This window comes from Geotrypetes seraphini, chromosome 4, assembly GCF_902459505.1.
Source record: "Geotrypetes seraphini chromosome 4, aGeoSer1.1, whole genome shotgun sequence".
Taxonomy (NCBI): Eukaryota; Metazoa; Chordata; class Amphibia; order Gymnophiona; family Dermophiidae; genus Geotrypetes; species Geotrypetes seraphini.
This window is the reverse complement of record NC_047087.1, coordinates 88,240,287-88,258,575: the sequence shown is the minus strand read 5'-3', so window position 1 is coordinate 88,258,575 and position 18,289 is coordinate 88,240,287. Positions and strand designations below refer to the sequence as shown.

At 42.6% G+C, this 18,289-nt stretch overlaps 1 protein-coding gene across 8 annotated transcripts in view; it reads left to right on the top strand.

Annotated features, from left to right (window-relative positions):
• The window catches only part of PHLDB2 (pleckstrin homology like domain family B member 2), a 194,876-nt gene that overhangs the window by 36,452 nt on the left and 140,135 nt on the right, over positions 1–18,289 (top strand). For all 8 annotated transcript variants that reach the window (XM_033941098.1, XM_033941095.1, XM_033941099.1 and 5 more), the window contains one exon: positions 15,319–16,668. In XM_033941098.1, the coding sequence (XP_033796989.1) occupies positions 15,319–16,668 (1,350 nt within the window). The remainder of the gene's footprint in view (positions 1–15,318; positions 16,669–18,289) is intronic.

Sequence of the window (18,289 nt, the reverse complement as noted above, 5' to 3'; positions counted from 1 at the left end):
CACATCAACTTCCTGGAGCTCAGAGCCATGTTTTATGCTCTCAAGGCTTTCCAGCATCTCCTCTACCCTCAGGTTCTTCTCCTGTGCACGGACAACCAAGTCGCCATGTACTACATCAACAAGCAAGGCGGCACCGGATCTCGTCCCCTTTGTCAGGAGGCCCTCCGAATCTGGACCTGGGTCATAGCCCACAATCTGTCCCTCAGGGCTGTCTATATCCAGGGCGAACAGAACTCCCTGGCCGACCAGCTCAGCCGCATCCTGCAACCTCACGAGTGGACCCTGGACCCTCCTACTCTCCACTCCATCTTTGCTCGCTGGGGCACCCCGCAAGTGGACCTATTTGCAGCTCCTCACAACCATCAGCTGCCCCAGTTCTGTTCCAGACTCTTCTCTCCGCATCGTCTGACCCCAGATGCATTCCTACTCGACTGGACGGATCGGTTCCTCTATGCCTTTCCTCCACTCCCTCTGATGTCGCGGACCTTGTTCAAGCTCCGCAAGGACAGGGCCACCATGATTCTCATCGCCCCCCGGTGGCCCCGACAGCACTGGTTCTCCCTCCTGCTCCAGCTCAGCTCCAGGGAGCCCATTCCTCTTCCTGTGTTTCCTACTCTGCTTACACAGCAGCATCAGTCTCTACTGCACCCCAATCTGTCTTCCCTCCACCTGACTGCTTGGTTTCTCTCGGGCTGACCTCTCCAGATACCCTGTCTCAGCCTGTCCGTCGTATTCTGGATGCCTCCAGGAAACCCTCCACGCTCCAATGTTACCATCAGAAGTGGACCCGGTTTTCCTCTTGGTGCCTCCTGCATCATCACAATCCCACCTCATTGGCGGTAGAGACCATTCTGGACTATCTGCTCTCTCTGTCCGATGCTGGTCTCAAGTCTACCTCAATCAGAGTCCACCTCAGTGCCATCACTGCGTTTCATGAGCCTATCCTCGGAAAACCTCTCACGGCTCACCCTCTGGTTTCCCGCTTCATGAGAGGCCTCTTCAACATCAAACCACCTCTACAGCCTCCTCCTGTCGTCTGGGACCTAAATGTGGTTTTGTCAGCCCTCATGAAACCTCCTTTTGAGCCTCTTGCTACTACTTCGCTCAAACTTCTCACATGGAAGGTGCTTTTCCTCATTGCCATCACCTCTGCCAGGAGGGTCAGTGAGCTGCATGCACTGGTCGCCGATCCACCGTTCACTGTTTTTCACCATGACAAGGTGGTTCTGCGTACCCATCCTAAATTCCTTCCCAAGGTGGTTTCGGCTTTTCACCTCAACCAATCTATTGTATTGCCTGTCTTCTTCCCGAAACCCCATTCTCATCCTGGAGAACAGGCGTTACACACACTGGATTGTAAACGTGCCCTTGCATACTACCTTGACCTTACCAGGGCTCACCGATCCTCTCCTTAACTTTTTCTGACCTTCGATCCCAACCGTCTGGGTCGTCCTGTCTCTAAACGAACGCTGTCCAATTGGCTTGCTGCCTGTATTGCGTTCTGTTATGCTCGGGCCGGCCTGTCACTGGAAGGAGCTGTCACGGCCCACAGGGTCAGAGCTATGGCTGCTTCTGTGGCTTTCCTCCGTTCCACGCCTATTGAGGAAATCTGCAAGGCGGCCACTTGGTCTTCAGTTCACACGTTCACTACTCACTACTGTCTGGATACCTTCTCCAGACGGGATGGACACTTCGGCCAATCTGTGTTACAAAATTTATTTTCATAATGGCCAACCATCCCCCCTCCCTCTCTGTTAGCTTGGAGGTCACCCATACGTTAAGAATATGCTGCCTGCTTGTCCTGGGATAAAGCACAGTTACTTACCGTAACAGGTGTTATCCAGGGACAGCAGGCAGATATTCTTACGACCCACCCACCTCCCCGGGTTGGCTTCTTAGCTGGCTTATCTTAACTGGAGACCACGCACTCCTCCGTCGGGCGGGAAGGCACCCGCGCATGCGCGGTGCGGCCAACTAGAACTTTCTAGTTAAAAAGGTCCGTACCGGGGCTCCGTCGGTGACGTCACCCATACGTTAAGAATATCTGCCTGCTGTCCCTGGATAACACCTGTTACGGTAAGTAACTGTGCTGTATAGTAGGCCTGGGGAGGGTCCGCAGTTGGCGGGAGGGCGGTGCTTTTGGTCAGGAGGAAAGCAGAGTGGTTACATTTGGTTGGTGGGAGGGGGAGGTGGAGTTTTATTTCAGCCGATATCAAAACATAAGCTAAACCTGAATTTTGAGCTGCTTTGGCACTGAAAACAAAATTTAGTCAATCTCTACTGCAGGCTTAATTCCAGGGACCTCTTACAGAAAGAAGGTATGTGCATCTCAGATAGAGAACAATCCCTGTAAAAGCTGAACTAGGTGGCTGGAGAGGAGCGAAGGTTTAAGTGTAATAGGATTTTATTCATATTGGATCCTAGTGTTTAGCATCAGCTGCCCTCTCAGGTTTTGGTGTTTGGCTGTCCTGGAGGTTAGATTATTATATTTTAAAAAAAAAAAGTGAAGGCTACTTATTTCGTACAGGTGTTTGTAAGAAAAGCATGATTGTTAGATTAAGGGTCGGATTCATCAAAGGGCAATAAGCACATTTGCTTAAGTACAAGTACATGCAACCACGTTTAGCGCGCGCTAACCACTGAAGATGTCTCTTAAGGGGCATCTTTGGCAGTTAGTGTGCGATAACACAATAGCATACATTTGTCGCCCTTTGATGAATCCCCACCGTATATGCTAGGAGGAGAGAAGCTGATATGCACGGACGGGGAGAGGGACCTTGGGTTGATAGTGTCCAAAGATCTAAAGGCGAAAAAACAGTGTGACAAGGCAGTGGCTGCTGCCAGAAGGATGCTGGGCTGTATAAAGAGAGGCGTAGCCAGTAGAAGGAAGAAGGTGTTGATGCCCCTGTACAGGTCATTGGTGAGGCCCCACTTGGAGTATTGTGTTCAGTTTTGGAGACCGTATCTGGCGAAAGACGTAAGAAGACTTGAGGCGGTCCAGAGGAGGGCGACGAAAATGATAGGAGGCTTACGCCAGAAGACGTATGAGGAGAGACTGGAAACCCTGAATATGTATACCCTAGAGGAAAGGAGAGACAGGGGAGATATGATTCAGACGTTCAAATACTTGAAGGGTATTAATGTAGAACAAAATCTTTTCCAGAGAAAGGAAAATGGTAAAACCAGAGGACAAAATTTGAGGTTGAGGGGTAGTAGATTCAGGGGCAATGTTAGGAAATTCTACTTTACGGAGAGGGTGGTGGATGCCTGGAATGAGCTCCCGAGAGAGTTAAGCTGTGACTGAGTTCAAAGAAGCGTGGGATGAACACAGAGGATCTAGAATCAGAAAATAATATTAAAAATTGAACTAAGGCCAGTACTGGGCAGACTTTCACGGTCTGTGTCTGTATATGGCCATTTGGTGGGGGATGGGCTGGGGAGGGCTTCAATGGCTGGGAGGGTGTAGATGGGCTGGAGTAGATTTTAACTGAGATTTTGGCAGTAGGAACCCAAGCACAGTACTGGGTAAAGCTTTGATTCTTGCCCAGAAATAGCTAAGAAGAAAAAATTAAAAAATTTAAATTGAATCAGGTTGGGCAGACTGGATGGACCATTCGGGTCTTTATCTGCCATTATCTACTATGTTACTATGTAAAGAATTTTAAAATATATTTTAGTTATCTTTGTATGTTTTATTTTGTGTAATATATTTTGGGACCATTTCACAGAGCTGACATACTCCATGGTACACTGGGGCGTCCCATGGTGATTTTGCTATGTGTGTGTGCACTACCCATGCACTAAAAATAACATTTCTGTATTTGGCACAAGGGGCATGCCTGGGGATGGAGAGTGTGCTTATTGGTTAGTGCAGCCGCATTGCCGCGAGCTAACTGATTTAACACATGCTTAGTGCATGAGCCCTTACTGCCTACATAATGAGTGGTAGTAACGCTTCATGTTCTAATCTGTTTTAATGGCCACACACTAATAGCAAAATTAGCAAGTAGCCATTAATACTTAAACTAGGAATTTTGGCCATTTTACCTCAGAGGTAATAATGGCCATAGCACACAGGAATGTGTGGTGCAGTAGTTAAAGCTACAGCCTCAGTACCCACGCTGCTCCCTGTGACCCTGGGTAAGATACTTAATCCCCCCATTGCCCCAGGTACATTAAATAGATTGTGAGCCCACCAGGACAGACAGGGAAAAATGCTTAAGTACCTGAATAAATTCATGTAAACCGTTCTGAGCTCCCCTGGGAGAACGGTATAGAAAATTGAATAAATATGGGTGCGTTAAGACCACGTTTTACCACTGTATGTTTGGTAAAAGGGACCCGTTTTAAAAAATATTATCCATTGCTTAGAACTATTAGCAATTGGCAGGATAGAAATATTTTAAAATAAAAACATAGGGCTCCTTTTACTAAGCCGTGTTAGGGCATTAACGTGCGGAATAGCAATAACGTTGCTGTGTGCGCTAGACGCTAATGCCAGCATTGAGCTGGCGTTAGTTCTCTCTGCGTAAAATGCTGCGCGCTAAAATGCTGCGTGTGCTAAAAACACTAACGCAGCTTAGTAAAAGGAGCCCATAGGGAAAGATGCCAGTTAGCTGTGTGTGAAGTCGTGTACTAACTAAGGCAGTTTCTGACTGACCTGTAAGCCCAGAATATATCAGGAGAAACAGAATATATAAATAGATTTACTAGCTTAACAACATGTAACCTGGTTTCCTCAGATCTTACAGATGTGATTAAGCTGAAAGGAGCCCAGAATAGAAGGCTGAATGTGGGTTGTTTCAGATGTAGCCTGGACGGTATAGTCTTAACTTTTTGCCATGTGAGGGTCTGCAGAGTCGAGGCCCACAGTGGTCTGTAGATGTCCCTCCTGTATCACCAGTCTGAAACATTCCCAGTGAGATAGCCTGGGTAGAATAGGGCAGCAAATGTTTCACAGAAATCGTACTGTTTGGGGGTAAAATTTAATTTAATAGATCTTTTTTTATTATTATTATTTTTTTACATTTTTATTATTGTATTAAATTACAACAGTGTAATACATTTGATTGAAAATAGTAAATTATTACAGAGAATACACTATTTCAAACAAATAATATACAGAATCATAACTATGCCCACCCCTTCCATCAATTATTAATAATAATTAACATCTTTATTACTATAATATGAAGATTTAATATCCATTTTTTCATTACCTTTCCCTACCTTACCCCCCTCACATCCCAGATGTGTAATGAAAAAATTCAGAAGGTAATACATTATCTTGTTAATGTGAAGCAGCAAATAAAGCCAATGAACTCCATATTTTGTTAAATAAAACACTAAACCCCAAACATTCTGCGTTCACTCTCTCATATTTATATGTATTGCATACATTTGTCCACCAAACTGTATAATTTAATCTATCATGGCTTTTCTAGTTTTTTTGTGATTAATTGAACCGTAATTCCATTTAAAATCAAGAAAAGACGGCTTTTAAATTTATCAAGGGGAGGTTTAATATGTAACATAGTACCAAAAATTATTGCTTCGTATGTTAATGGAATACAGTGGTGCCTCGCACAGCGAACGCCTCGCACAGCGAACGCTGCGCACAACGAACTTTATGTCTTGATTCGTACAACGGACTTCGTTTCACACAACGAAGTCCGGGGTTCCTGCGGGGTTGGATCGCAGCGGGGTTGGTCGAGCCGCGAGGGTAGTCTCCTTCTCCTTACCTGCCCTGTCGCAGCACACAGCCGAACGGAAATCTTCCCGATGTCAGCGCTGACGTCGGAGGGAGGGCTTAAGCAAAGCCCTCCCTTCCTCCGACGTCAGCGCTGACATCAGGAAGACTTCCGTTCGGCTGTGTGCGGCTGCGGCAGGGCAGGTAGGAAGAAGGCAATGGCGAACGAAAGAGGGGGGAGGGGGCGGTCCGCCCCGAAGAATGTGCACAGCTGGTCAGGTCCCCCGATCGACCGACAACAGGCCCGGCCGACAAACCTCCCTGCCCTGTAGCCGCGAATCTAAATTACCTCTTACAGCAGCTTCAATAATCCAGCTGCTGTAAGAAGGTAATTTAGATTCGCGGCTACAGGACAGGGAGATTTGTCCGACCGGGCCTGTTCTGTTGTCGGTCGGGTGCAAAAGCGCCACAAAGGTGGAGGCAGGGAGGGAGGAAAGGTGGAGTGGAGAAGAAAAGACGCTTAAGGGGGGAGAAGGCCGCTGAAAGCACATGTTGGAGCAGGGGATGAGAGGGAGGGAGAGAAGGGGAAATATTGGACAAGGGCAGAAGGGATGCTAAATCATAGGGTGACAGGCAGAGAGAACAACAGGAAAAAGAGTGGAAGCAATCTTGAACCCTGAGGGTGAGGGCAGAGAGAGGTGGTGAGATGATTGATCATGGGGAGAGGGACAAAAGGGAATAGAGATGGGATAGGAAGATAGTGGAAGTAAAAGGACAGGGAGATGTATGTTTTTAGATGTATCTAAATAAAAATAATAACAAAAAATTTATCTTTTTTATGTCATCTTAGCATATTTTATGCTGCAGAACGAATTATTTTTTTTTACATGTATTCCTATGGGAAAACGCGTTTCACATAACGAACGTTTCACATAACAAACTTGCTCCTGGAACCAATTAAGTTCGTTGTGTGAGGCACCACTGTATCTGATTCTAAAACTATATTTATTTGTCCCCAAATTGACTTCCAGAAACTAAATATCAGCAGACAAAAAAATAACAGATGATATAAAGTCCCTATATCAGCATGACAGTGCCAGCATCTATTAGATCTGGAGCTATCTAATTTTTGCAAATGAACTGGGCAAGAGGGCAAGATTATCAGCAGAACAGAGCTGAAAGAAATACAAAAGCAGAATAATAAAACATAGAAAGGAATAAGCTTGCCAAAAAGTTCTTAATACATTTTTTCCTTGATGAATGAGAAACAAAGAGGCAATACATTTTTTCCTTGCTGTATTGATGAATGAGAATTGATGAATGAGAAACAAAGAGGCTTTTTTACTAAGCTATATTAGGCATTTGCCATTTGTGTGTGCTAAGCATGAAGCCATTTTTTTTCCAAGAGGGCGTGTCGGGGACAGAGAGTGGGTGAGTCAGCTCATCTACATTAGTGCATGCTAACCGATTGGCCCACAATTAACATTGAAGTCTTTAGAACCTCCAGAATAAGTGGTGATATTGTAAGTGCTCCCATGGTAATTTTGGAAATGCCCTTTTTCATGGCTGTGGAAAAAATAGCCTAAGTTTGCAGAAAACACCAGTGTACAGGTGCGCTACGGTAACTTCTTGCCACAGCTTAGTAAAAGGACTAAGCTGTGGCACGCAATGGGAACCATGATAAAACAAAAAACACCTTAACTTAAAGAAAATCATCAAGAGAAAAAAATGCACTTCTACAGAAATATGGTATACAAGTGTAAGAAGAAATGGGCCTACTTGAAAGGACATATCTGAGTAGCGGCACCTGTTGAGACAGATATTCAGCGGCACTATGGGCCAGAATCAGTATAGGGTACCTACATTAGGCGTTGCTAACCAAGGATGCCTAGCGACGCTTAACTTCAAAATCCTCACTCAACATTTTTTTTTTGGGGGGGGGTGGTAAATTGATCATGCCAATTTTCAGGCAATCAAAAAAAAAAAATTTTAATGCCCAATTTAATTTTGACGCCACATTCTTAGGACACCTTGATGCCTAAGTGGAGGCGCCCTCCAATGCCTAATGACGCCTACCTGAAAAGTAGGTGTGGTTGATTTAGGCATCGCTAGGCGTCTTGAGTTAGGCACCGGTAAATTAGGCCTAACTCTAGGATGCCTAGCAATGCCTAAGCACACCTAGGCGCTGCTAGGTGAGATTCTATAAGTGGTGCCTAGCGGTTGATTGACAATCACACTGAGCAGCGCCTACAAATTAGACGCCGTTTATAAAATCTGGCCCTATCTGGATATCTTTACAGATTGCTATGGAACTACCTTGATATTACCAGGCCAGAGACTAGAGTTAACCAGGTAGCAGTGATTTTTTGGCCACTATTAATTTATTTTTTTATTATATCTTTTTGTTACATAGCAAAACAAAAGAATCAAGAAAAGCGATATCAAGAACATAAGTAATATCCATTAATTTTAGCCCACATTATTGGGATTGTCTTGTTCCTTAATGTGTTAAGAAATATTATTTAAATAAACATATTCACTATTTTTATTATCCCTACAGACAGGCAAAAAAATAAAAATCAAAGTCACTTTTATCATCAACCTAATTGTTAGTTTCAAGGCCACTATTCGGATAACTTGGGACAGCGGAAAAGCTGTCCTGTATCTGGGTAAGCTATTTATTTTTACCTATTTTCTAGAATGTAGTAGTTCTCTTTTCAAAAAGTATCAAGGCAGCTTTACAATAGTTTTTTGTAAATAAATAAATAAGAATGCAGAGACAATACAAACCAAAATCATTAACCACTGAGTTCAGTTTCTATAAATGGCACATGACGCACCATCATGAGATAAATTGGCATTCACTGACAACATTTTCTGATTTTCACGCACATCTTACTAAGCACTATTCTTTGAAGATCAGTGCACAAATCTTAGGGTTCCTTTTACTAAGCTGCGTTAGCGTTTTTAGCGCATGCAGCATTTTAGTGTGCGCTAAACCCGCGCTACACTTCTAGAAATAACGCCAGCTTAATGCTGGTGTTAGCGTCTAGCGCGCGGGGCAATTTAGCGCGCGCTTTTCCGCGTGTTAATGCCCTAACACGGCTTAGTAAAAGGATCCCTTAGTGTGTAACTCAAAAGGGACGTGGCTATGTAAGGGGCATTGGCAGCTCAGGGTATTTACTAAAGATGATCCATGCCTAACTTATACGACTGGATTTACACCAGGTTTTAGTTGGTGTAAATCCTTGCACCCAAAGTTTGACAAGGAAATTGGTTCTAAGTGCTATTCTATAAATGGTACGTACGTAATTCAGAGCAAACTGTAGAAAAGAAGAGGGATTCAAAGTACAACCACAAAGGAACACAACAAAAGCACAAAGAGCCTTCAAGTTCCGAGTACCCCTGCTTTAATGATGGACCTGACACGGGCCTTGTTTGGGCATCTCCGCCTGCGTCAGGGGTCAGAAAGTCTTATAATTCAGTATAAAAGATCAAAATACTCGACAAACAAAATATTTGCCCAAACTGGTGAAAAAGAAACACACTCGGACTAATAGTTAATCTGGTACCACAAAGAGCTGAGCTGCGCACTTAAGTTCTGCTTTTCCATTAAAAAAAAAATTGGAGTATTTTGATCTTTTATATTTAATTACAAGACCTTCTGACCCCTGACGCAGATGGAGATGCAAAAACACGGTCTGTCGGATCCATCATTAAACCAGAATTACCTGGAACTTGAAGGCCCTTTTTGTGCTTTTTTTTTGTGTTCCTACAGTATATAATTCAGCACACTCAATAAATATATTGTATTTTTGGGATCTTAAGAGGCTTGCGCAATAATCTTTCACTCATTTATTTAGAAGACTGCAGAGATCGTCATTGATCCATCTTTTTTCTTTTTTCTATTTTTAAAAGTTTTTTTTTTTTAATTTTTTTATCTTATAACTTTAATAAATTTAACTTTTTAAATCAGCACTTTTTCTTAAAATATTCATTTCAAAAAGTTAGAACTCATCTTTTCTTTTGAATTCTGTCAGCTGGGGACGCTGCTGACATGTTTCGCCGCTTGGGCTTTCTTAAGGCTGTCTCCTATGCATATAAAAAAAAATCAATATTATCTCATTTCTAAAATTTGCAGCTTCAAACCTTTATCGGCTTTTAACCCTTCTATCTATTCATAAGCAGATTTTAAAACATTCACTTCCACAGAATTATTCTTTTCCCAGGATGTTACAGATTTTGTTCCTGCTTACTTTTTGCTATCGCCGTCCCCTATCAAGTTAAGTTTTTTTCAAGATGGCATCATCGTCTTTTCGTAGCTATTTTTTTTGGACTGTTGGTGATGTCGTTCGGATTCTATTATTTCATTGGTCTACATATTTAAAGGTTATGTTAACCTTTCAATTTATAGTATATTGTTTTCTATACTGTGCTCCTTCATCATATATGGATTTTCCTGCAACCAGCTCCCTTTGCTTTGTTTCAGTTGTTGTATTAAATTAGATTAAAGTTGCCCACTCGATTTCTTGATTTAACCTATATGGTTCGATGGTATTCAGCATAAAGATCCATTTTTGTTTTTTATAGTTTAGTATATACTCAGAATTGTGATTGAGGGGTATAAATAAACTTGAAACTTGAAATTTCCTCCCTCCTACCCTTCTAAATCCTGATCTATTATTCTCCATTTCATATCTGTCCAACTATGACCATGGTCATTCCAGTGTTGTACGAGAGGGGCTTTGTTCAGCCTCCATTGTAATTCTAGGCTTATGCTCGTTTAAGCATATATGCACTAGTCTGCTGCGCCTACCAATGTATATTAGGTTGCATGTGCATTGGATTATATATATCACATTCGTGCTTTTGCAGTTAGTGGTGGATCTTGCTTTTATAGTACGATGTTTCTTTAGCACCTGCCATTCATACCCCTCTATTGTGCATTGACACCATTGGCATGCTCCACAGCTACTGTGTTTGTCTAGTCTCATCTTTGGTTTGTTTTTTTATATCTATATTTGGAGACTATCTCTCCTATGTTCTCATTCCGTTCGTATACTATCGTTGGGGGTGTTGAAAAACCTTTTAACGTTGTCCGTATTATGTGCCAATGTTTCAATATCACCGCCTTCAATTGTTGCGCCATTTTATTGTATGGTAGGACGCATATTAATTTCTCTTCATTTTCCTTGTTAGTGCCTTCCTGCAGTAGTAATTTTCTCTGGGCATGTTGAGCTCGGAGATACGCTTTTTCTAATCGATGACTTTGGATATTTTTTATCTTTAAGTCTCTGCTTTAGTAAGCATGCTTCAGGGCTCCTTTTACTAAGCTGCGTTAGGGCTTTAACACGCGGAATAGCGCACGCTACATTGCTGCACGTGCTAGAACTTACTAGCATTGAGCTGGCGTTAGTTCTAGAAGCGTAGCGCGCGGTAATTTCAAGTTTCAAGTTTCAAGTTCAAGTTTATTTAACTCTTGATATATCGCCTATTTAAATATTCTAAGCGATGTACATAATATCATAAAACATAGAAACATTAATAAACATTTAAAAACAGCAAATTTCAATAATGACTAACAGTGAAAGGAGCCCTCAGTGAATATTTTAAAATCTACTTATGAATAGATAGAAGGGTTAAAACCTGATAAAGATTTGAAGCTGCAAATTTTAGAAATGAGATTATAATATTGATTTTTTTAAAAAATGTTTATAGGGGACAGCCTTAAGAAAGCCCAAGCGGCGAAACATGTCAGCAGCGTCCCCAGCCGACAGAATTCAAAAGAAAAGATGAGTTCTAACTTTTTGAAATGAATATTTTAAGAAAAAGTACTGATTTAAAAAAAATTAAATGATTAAAGTTATAAGAGAAAAAATAGAGAAAATAAGAGAAACTTTTAAAACTAGAAAAAAGAAAAAAAGATGGATAGATGACGATCCCTGCAGTCTTCTAAATAATGAGTGAAAGATTACTGCACAAGATTCTGAAGATCCAAAAAATACGATAGATTTATTGAGTGTGTTTAATATCTATTGAATACATTTTAAAGAAAGCAATAATTTACAGTGTGACTAAAAAGATCTATATCCAAAGTCAAGGGCCTATATAATTCAGAGCACTATTTTATAGAATAAAGCTCGGTGCATTTATTTTCTGTGCTATTTATTGGATTTAGTCCTAAACATACAAAAAAAGAACTTTGGTTAGCCATAAAAGGGAAGTATAATGCAAACCAGATAACATCTAAATATCACCTCTATTGGGACAGTGCTGGTCACCCATGACACAATCTAAATATTTGTATTTGTATGCTTCTTTTATATACCACTACTATCTGAAGCAGTTTACATTCAAGTACTTAACTTTTCTTTATCTGTCCTGGTGGGCTCACAATTTAATTACGGTATCTGGGGCAATAGAGAGTTTTAAGTGACTTTCGCATGGTCACAGGGAGCAGCATGGGCTCAGACTCACAACTAGAGAGTTGCACGGGGAAAGAAATCCCACCCATCCCCACCCGAACCCGCCAGGATCCTCTCCGTCCCCACCTGTCCCCATCAGGATCCTCTCCGTCCCCACCTGTCCCCATCAGGATCCTCTTCGTCCCCACCCGTTCCCATCAGGATCCTCTCCGTCCCCACCCGTCCCCGTCAGGATCCTCTCCGTCCCCACCCGTCCCCATCAGGATCCTCTCCGTCCCCACCCGTCCCCGTCAGGATCCTCTCCGTCCCCACCCGTTCCCATCAGGATCCTCTCCGACCCCACCCATCCCCACAAGGAATTACCTCCATCCCCGCCTGTCCCCATAAAAAGCAGCAATTACTTCTGACAGGTTCATCAATTCCGCAGTTTCTTTTGTGTTTGCGCTGCTGTTTTCCTTGTGGAATCTCTTTGGTGGAACCCTTCTTTTGTTTTCTGTTTAGGTAATTAACTTATAAACCCCCTCTTTTGCTAAGGCTGACGTGTCCATTATATTATATGGACGAACCCTGCTTCCAAAGCCTTCCATCCCCGTGGGAGTCCCGTTGGCTAGAGGGGGGTCCCTGTGGGAGTCCCGTGGACCAGAGGGGGGTCCCCGTGGGTTAGGGTGGGATTCCCGCGATCCCCATTCCCGTGCAGACCTCTACTCACAACCTCAGGGTGCGGAGGTAGCAGTTCTAACCACTAGGCCACTCCTTCATTGTCTTGAGTGCTGTCACCGAATATCTGTCATTTCTTGCCCATGGTGGCCAGCATTTAAACAAAAAATGCTGACTGTCAGGGACCCATTATTGGAAGCGGGGGGGGGGGGGGTATTTGCATTGTATGGTTGTATAGAAGGGGAAATATTTTTCATGGCATAAGAATCAGATGGGTTCACAGAGACTGAATATTGCATGATTTACTGGTTAAGATGCAGAGGTTTTGGCTGCAGAGCATCCCAAATGACCAGAGAGAAACTGTCCAGCCAAAAACATTGCTTCTTGAGAGCTAGCAGTGTGTGTAATTCTTAAAATCAGAGTGAAGTCATGACACCGACCTCTGATTCATCAGAATTCTGTACCTCACTTCCCATTGCAAGGTAAATATTTCTTCAGGGGTCAGACACAAATCACTTTAAGCATCATGATTGCTTTTGGTGCACAACAGATGAATATTGTGTTGAATCAACAGATGTTTTAGTTGTGATTCATTGTTGGATTATACATTTGAAATATCCAAACAAGACAAGTATAATTTTATGACTCAAATGCAGATGAAGTAAACCCCAGGAGAATTTAATAAAATAATTTTGAAATGAATATTGGGCATATCTATCTATCTATTACTATGGGGCTTATAATCAAAACATCCAGATATCCAAAAATCCACTAAGTAGGAACTTGTACGTCCTGTCAATTAGGATGTCTAAGTGCCAATTTTTGAAACCGCTTTCTGAATATCCAGCAGGATTTCTAAGCCACTGTGCATCCAGAGCTCAAAGTGGCATGTTGGGAGGAGTGTTATGGGTGACATTTTGGTGGGCTCTGGGTAGGCTTAGACGTAAATGTCCTACAGGGATAATTGAATGTTTTGGCAGAAGTCCAAGATGGAACTTATACCCTTTTAAAACAAGTCTAACTGAAAACATATAAGTGTTAAAAAGGTACCCAAAATGACCAGATAACCACTGCAGAGATAAAGTAAAGACCCCCACACACACACTTCCCAGTGCTCATTGACTCCCCTCACACCCCACAAAGATCAGAATACAACAGTACATACCTGTCTCCAAAACAGCAGCACCTGGTATAGGAAAATCTAGTAGACCTACACACAGGTGTCTTAAGTAGCCTTGTGGATGGGATAGTGAATCATAGAGAGGAGTAGTAAGTCCCATAAGCCACTCTAATCACTACATTTATGGTGGAAAGTGTGAGTCCACCAAATCCCCCCCAACCCTGTTTTGCTGCCATATAGGTGCCATCTGCAGCCATACAGGCTATTGGGGTAGTAGACAGGTGGATATAATGAGTTTGGGAGTGCTCATCATAACCTATAAGGGGATTCTGGTGAGATATTTATCTGGCACTCTTTATGTGAAGTTCACAGCAGTGCCCTTTGAGGTGCCCCATTGCTCTGTTGCCATGTCTGGGTGGCCATTCCATTACAAGACTGGCCCCTCCCATGTCTGAATGATCTTGTTCTGGGAGTTTGGGACTTGGATGAAATTTGGGTTGAAAGTGCGGTATAAAGAAAGATGTTTTGGCGATCTTGACATCCAGATAGAAGATTTTCAAAAACAAAACTATTGCTGGACGTATAGTGGTTCGCCTTTCGAAAATAGGTATTTTCTTGCTACTGACTTTGGAAGTCTAGCGCCAAACGTCCAAAGTTGGACTAAGATGCACTATCGAAAATGCTCCGCCAGGTATGTTCTATAACTTTTATATAATATAATACCCAGATATGGGTAGATCTATAACGGGGTGCCTCCATTTTAGGCTCCCGAGTGCTGCGTGTGGAATGCATATTCTGGAATGACATCTGGGCACTCCGATTTCATTATAGAATTGTAGCATAAGCCCACATATGTGCACCCAAATTTAGGTATGAGTATTTACACCAGGCTAATGGCAAGCATAAACAGCTATTCCAAAGGACCATGCAGCATGGAAATGTTTTTAAAAAAATGAGTGCCAGCTAAATTATTTAGGAACTAGAGGAATATAAATATACAGTGTATATATATATATATAGAGAGAGAGCTTTTTCCATCTTCTACCTCTCCCCAGCATTTCCAGATCTTTTACCTGGGGCTGACGGAGGCTTTGGTGTCTTTTACTAAGTCTGGAACAGTGTTAGGCATCAAGCCTCAAATGCCTAATGCCTGGGACTTTTCCAACTCTGAAAATGATATTTTCCCTCCCTTTTACAAAGCTACGATTGCAGTTTTTAGCACAGGCCAGCACGTTGAATGCTCTGCGATGCTCCTGACACTCATAGGAACTCTTAAGTGTTGGGAGCAGCGCAAATCATTTAGCGTGCCGGTCTGCGCAAAAAAACGCTATTGCGGTTTTGTAAAAGGGGGGGGGGAAGAGGCGTTAGTTTGCCCCACCCCCCAAAAAAATCCTAACCTAACTTATGTGTATTCATTTTATTTACAGATATCAGCAAGAATGTCTGACTATGATCTCATCCAAAACCTGGATTTCAGAAACGCGGCATCAGGGAAACGATTGACGATGGATTCTCTTGAAAATGATCTCCAGAATATAATGGACACCCTCAAGCAGAAAAGTTACCTGCATTCATCAAACTCTCAAAGTCATATTAATGGCGAGTCTTCAGATTCCTATTTTAATCTGTCTCAATATGCACCTTCTAGTACCAGCGGGTTGCCACCAATCTCTCCTGCTAGAAGCACAGTCTCCCCTTCCAAACTGCAAACCAGCAATCACATTGCTTATGAAGGTTCCCATCTGTCAGAAAATAATCATTCCACAAAACATGCAGTTTCCAGTCCAAGTTGTGGAGTGGACCTTGGTTTCAGCCTGGCCAAAACAGACTTTGATATTCATTCTGGCAGAGGACTTGAAAGCACTTGTCGACTCCTGGATATGCCGCCCTATTCCAAATATAGTCCCAAGAATAAATCGCATGACAATGTATTTCCAGAAATGTTGGAGGGGAGAAAGACCTCCAGCTCTCTCCTAGCAATGTGGAATGGAACCTCAGGGAGTGAAAGGAACCTCTCGCCAGTTGGCAGATCAGGGGCAGCAAGCATGCCCTCTAGCCCAAAGCAAGTCCGAAGAATGAACATCCAGGATACTCAAACACTACAGCCGCGGTTGGCAAAATACAAGGAGGTTCCTGTGGAGGCTTCCGTGGGCTTGAGAGCCAGGAAGTATTCAGGGGGATCTCTGAGTCACATGGGAGTTTATAGTCGTTCCCTGCCAAGGTTGTACAAGTCAACGGAAAATCAAGTCATGCCCTTAAGTTTACCGCCAAGAAGTTCCCTTGGGAATTCTAAAAGGAAAAATCACAGGGAAAGAGATCTACCTCAGAATGTTCTAGATGCAGATAATTACCTTCATTTTACTTCCAGCTCTGTGAATGCACCATTTGTGAACTCTGCATCTGATGTTATTAATTATTCTAATTCGGCTCTTTGTGTATCTGCGAGCCCCCGCGTAGCCAGAAAGATGCTCTTGACATCAACCTCTTCATGTGGGAGTGATGATCTGGATATCCGTGGACTTTTGGGGACCGTGCCTGGTTACCATTTTTCTCCTGCTGAAGTCAATAGAACTTTTTCTGTAAGAAGAAATATTTCTGGTTCTATGGAGTTTGATAAAGCAGATTTTGAGAGCCCCCAGCTCCCTCCAAGCGCACTGTCGCCTTCTCAGCGGGAGAGGAAGAACAGCATTGGATCGCTCTCAGGCAGGGAAGACTTGATGGATTATCACAGGAGACAGAGAGAAGAGAGATTGAGGGAGCAGGAGATGGAACGACTGGTAATTTTATTTTTACCTTCTTTTGATTTTAGTATTCTCTTGATATGCTCGTGGTTTAGTTTTTAATTTAATAATTCAGACCTTTATAGTTTGATATTACATTAGTGAATCCATTAGGTCAGTACAAAACAAAACTCTAGGCGCTAAGGCTTAATCGTATCTCATTGTCATTGCTAACATACTAGTATTAAAGCAATTAAATATAGGGCTTAGCGCACACACCGGATTAGCATGCGCTATTGTGCGTGCTAGACGAAAATCTACTGCCTGCTCAAAAGGAGGCGGTAGCGGCTAGCGCATGTGGCATTTTAGTGTGCGCTATTCCGCGTGTTAAGGCCCTAGCACGCCTTCGTAAAAGGAGCCCATAATATAAAAAAAGATTTAAAAGTGCCCATAATTATTGAGTGGGTAGTTAGTTACTTATTGAGAGCTACAGTTGTGAGTCTTGACAAGAATTATGTTTTCAGTATTGAGTATCTGAACTGGACATTTTGCTGCAGATGGTTTCCCTAAAGCAGGCTTTCAAAACAAGGCCATTGTTGGGGACCTGATACTTCATGTTTAGAATATTTAAGATTTTGCATTCATACTATCAATCCAGATAAGTGCTGCTCTGCTCAATATTTCTGTCTTTGGTTTTTAAGCTGCAAAACTTAAAAAAAAAAAATTGTTTTGAATGTTTTGTAATAAGAACATAAGAACATAAGAAGTTGCCTCCACTGGGTCAGACCAGAGGTCCATCTCGCCCAGCGGTCCGCTCCCACAGTGGCCCATCAGGTCCGCGACCTGTGAAGTGGTTTCTGACCACTTCTATAACCTACCTCAAGTTTAGTGCAATGATTAAAACCCCAGAGAAGTGTTTTCTAACACCACTGGTGGTGGTTTTCCTCTCACTGATTATGAACACTTAAAAACTTTTTTAATATTATATTTGGTTGCTTTAATATTACAAGGGGGTACTGAAAAGTTCTCAGCCCACCCAACCAGCTTCCTAAATTCTGAGCCCCTGTAATCACTGCATTGATACTGAAACATGTGCACTCTCCTATACACCCCCAAAACCCTTTTGTACTGGCATAAGTGGCTCCTGCAGCCATAAGGGCTATTGGGGTGGTAGATAAGTGGGTCTAGGGGATTCTGGAGGTGGTTTGGGGGACTCACCTTGACCTATAAGGAGCTGTAGGGAGGAGAAGCCATGGCACCCTTTTTGTGAAGTTCACACCAGTGCCCTTTAAGGTACCCCACTATTTAGGTGGCATATCTGGGTGTTCAGTCCATCACTTTTCAGACCCCTCCCATGTCCAACAGGGCTTGTTCTAGGCATTTTGGACTTGGACAAAAAGTAGGACGAAAATGTGGTATAAAGATGGACGATTTAGTGGCTTGGACGATCAGATCGGCAGGACGTATAATTAGACGATTTTCAAAACGAAAAAAAAGTTGGACGTATTTTTCGAAATTGTGTCTTAAACTGTTTTTTTATTTTGGACGACTTGTGAGATGGGCGTAAATGGACTTAAGACGTCCCTTTCAATTATGCCCCTCCACGAGTTTATCTTGTTGGGCAGATGGGATGGACCATGCAAGTTGTTATCTGCCATCATCTTGTATGTTAACTCTT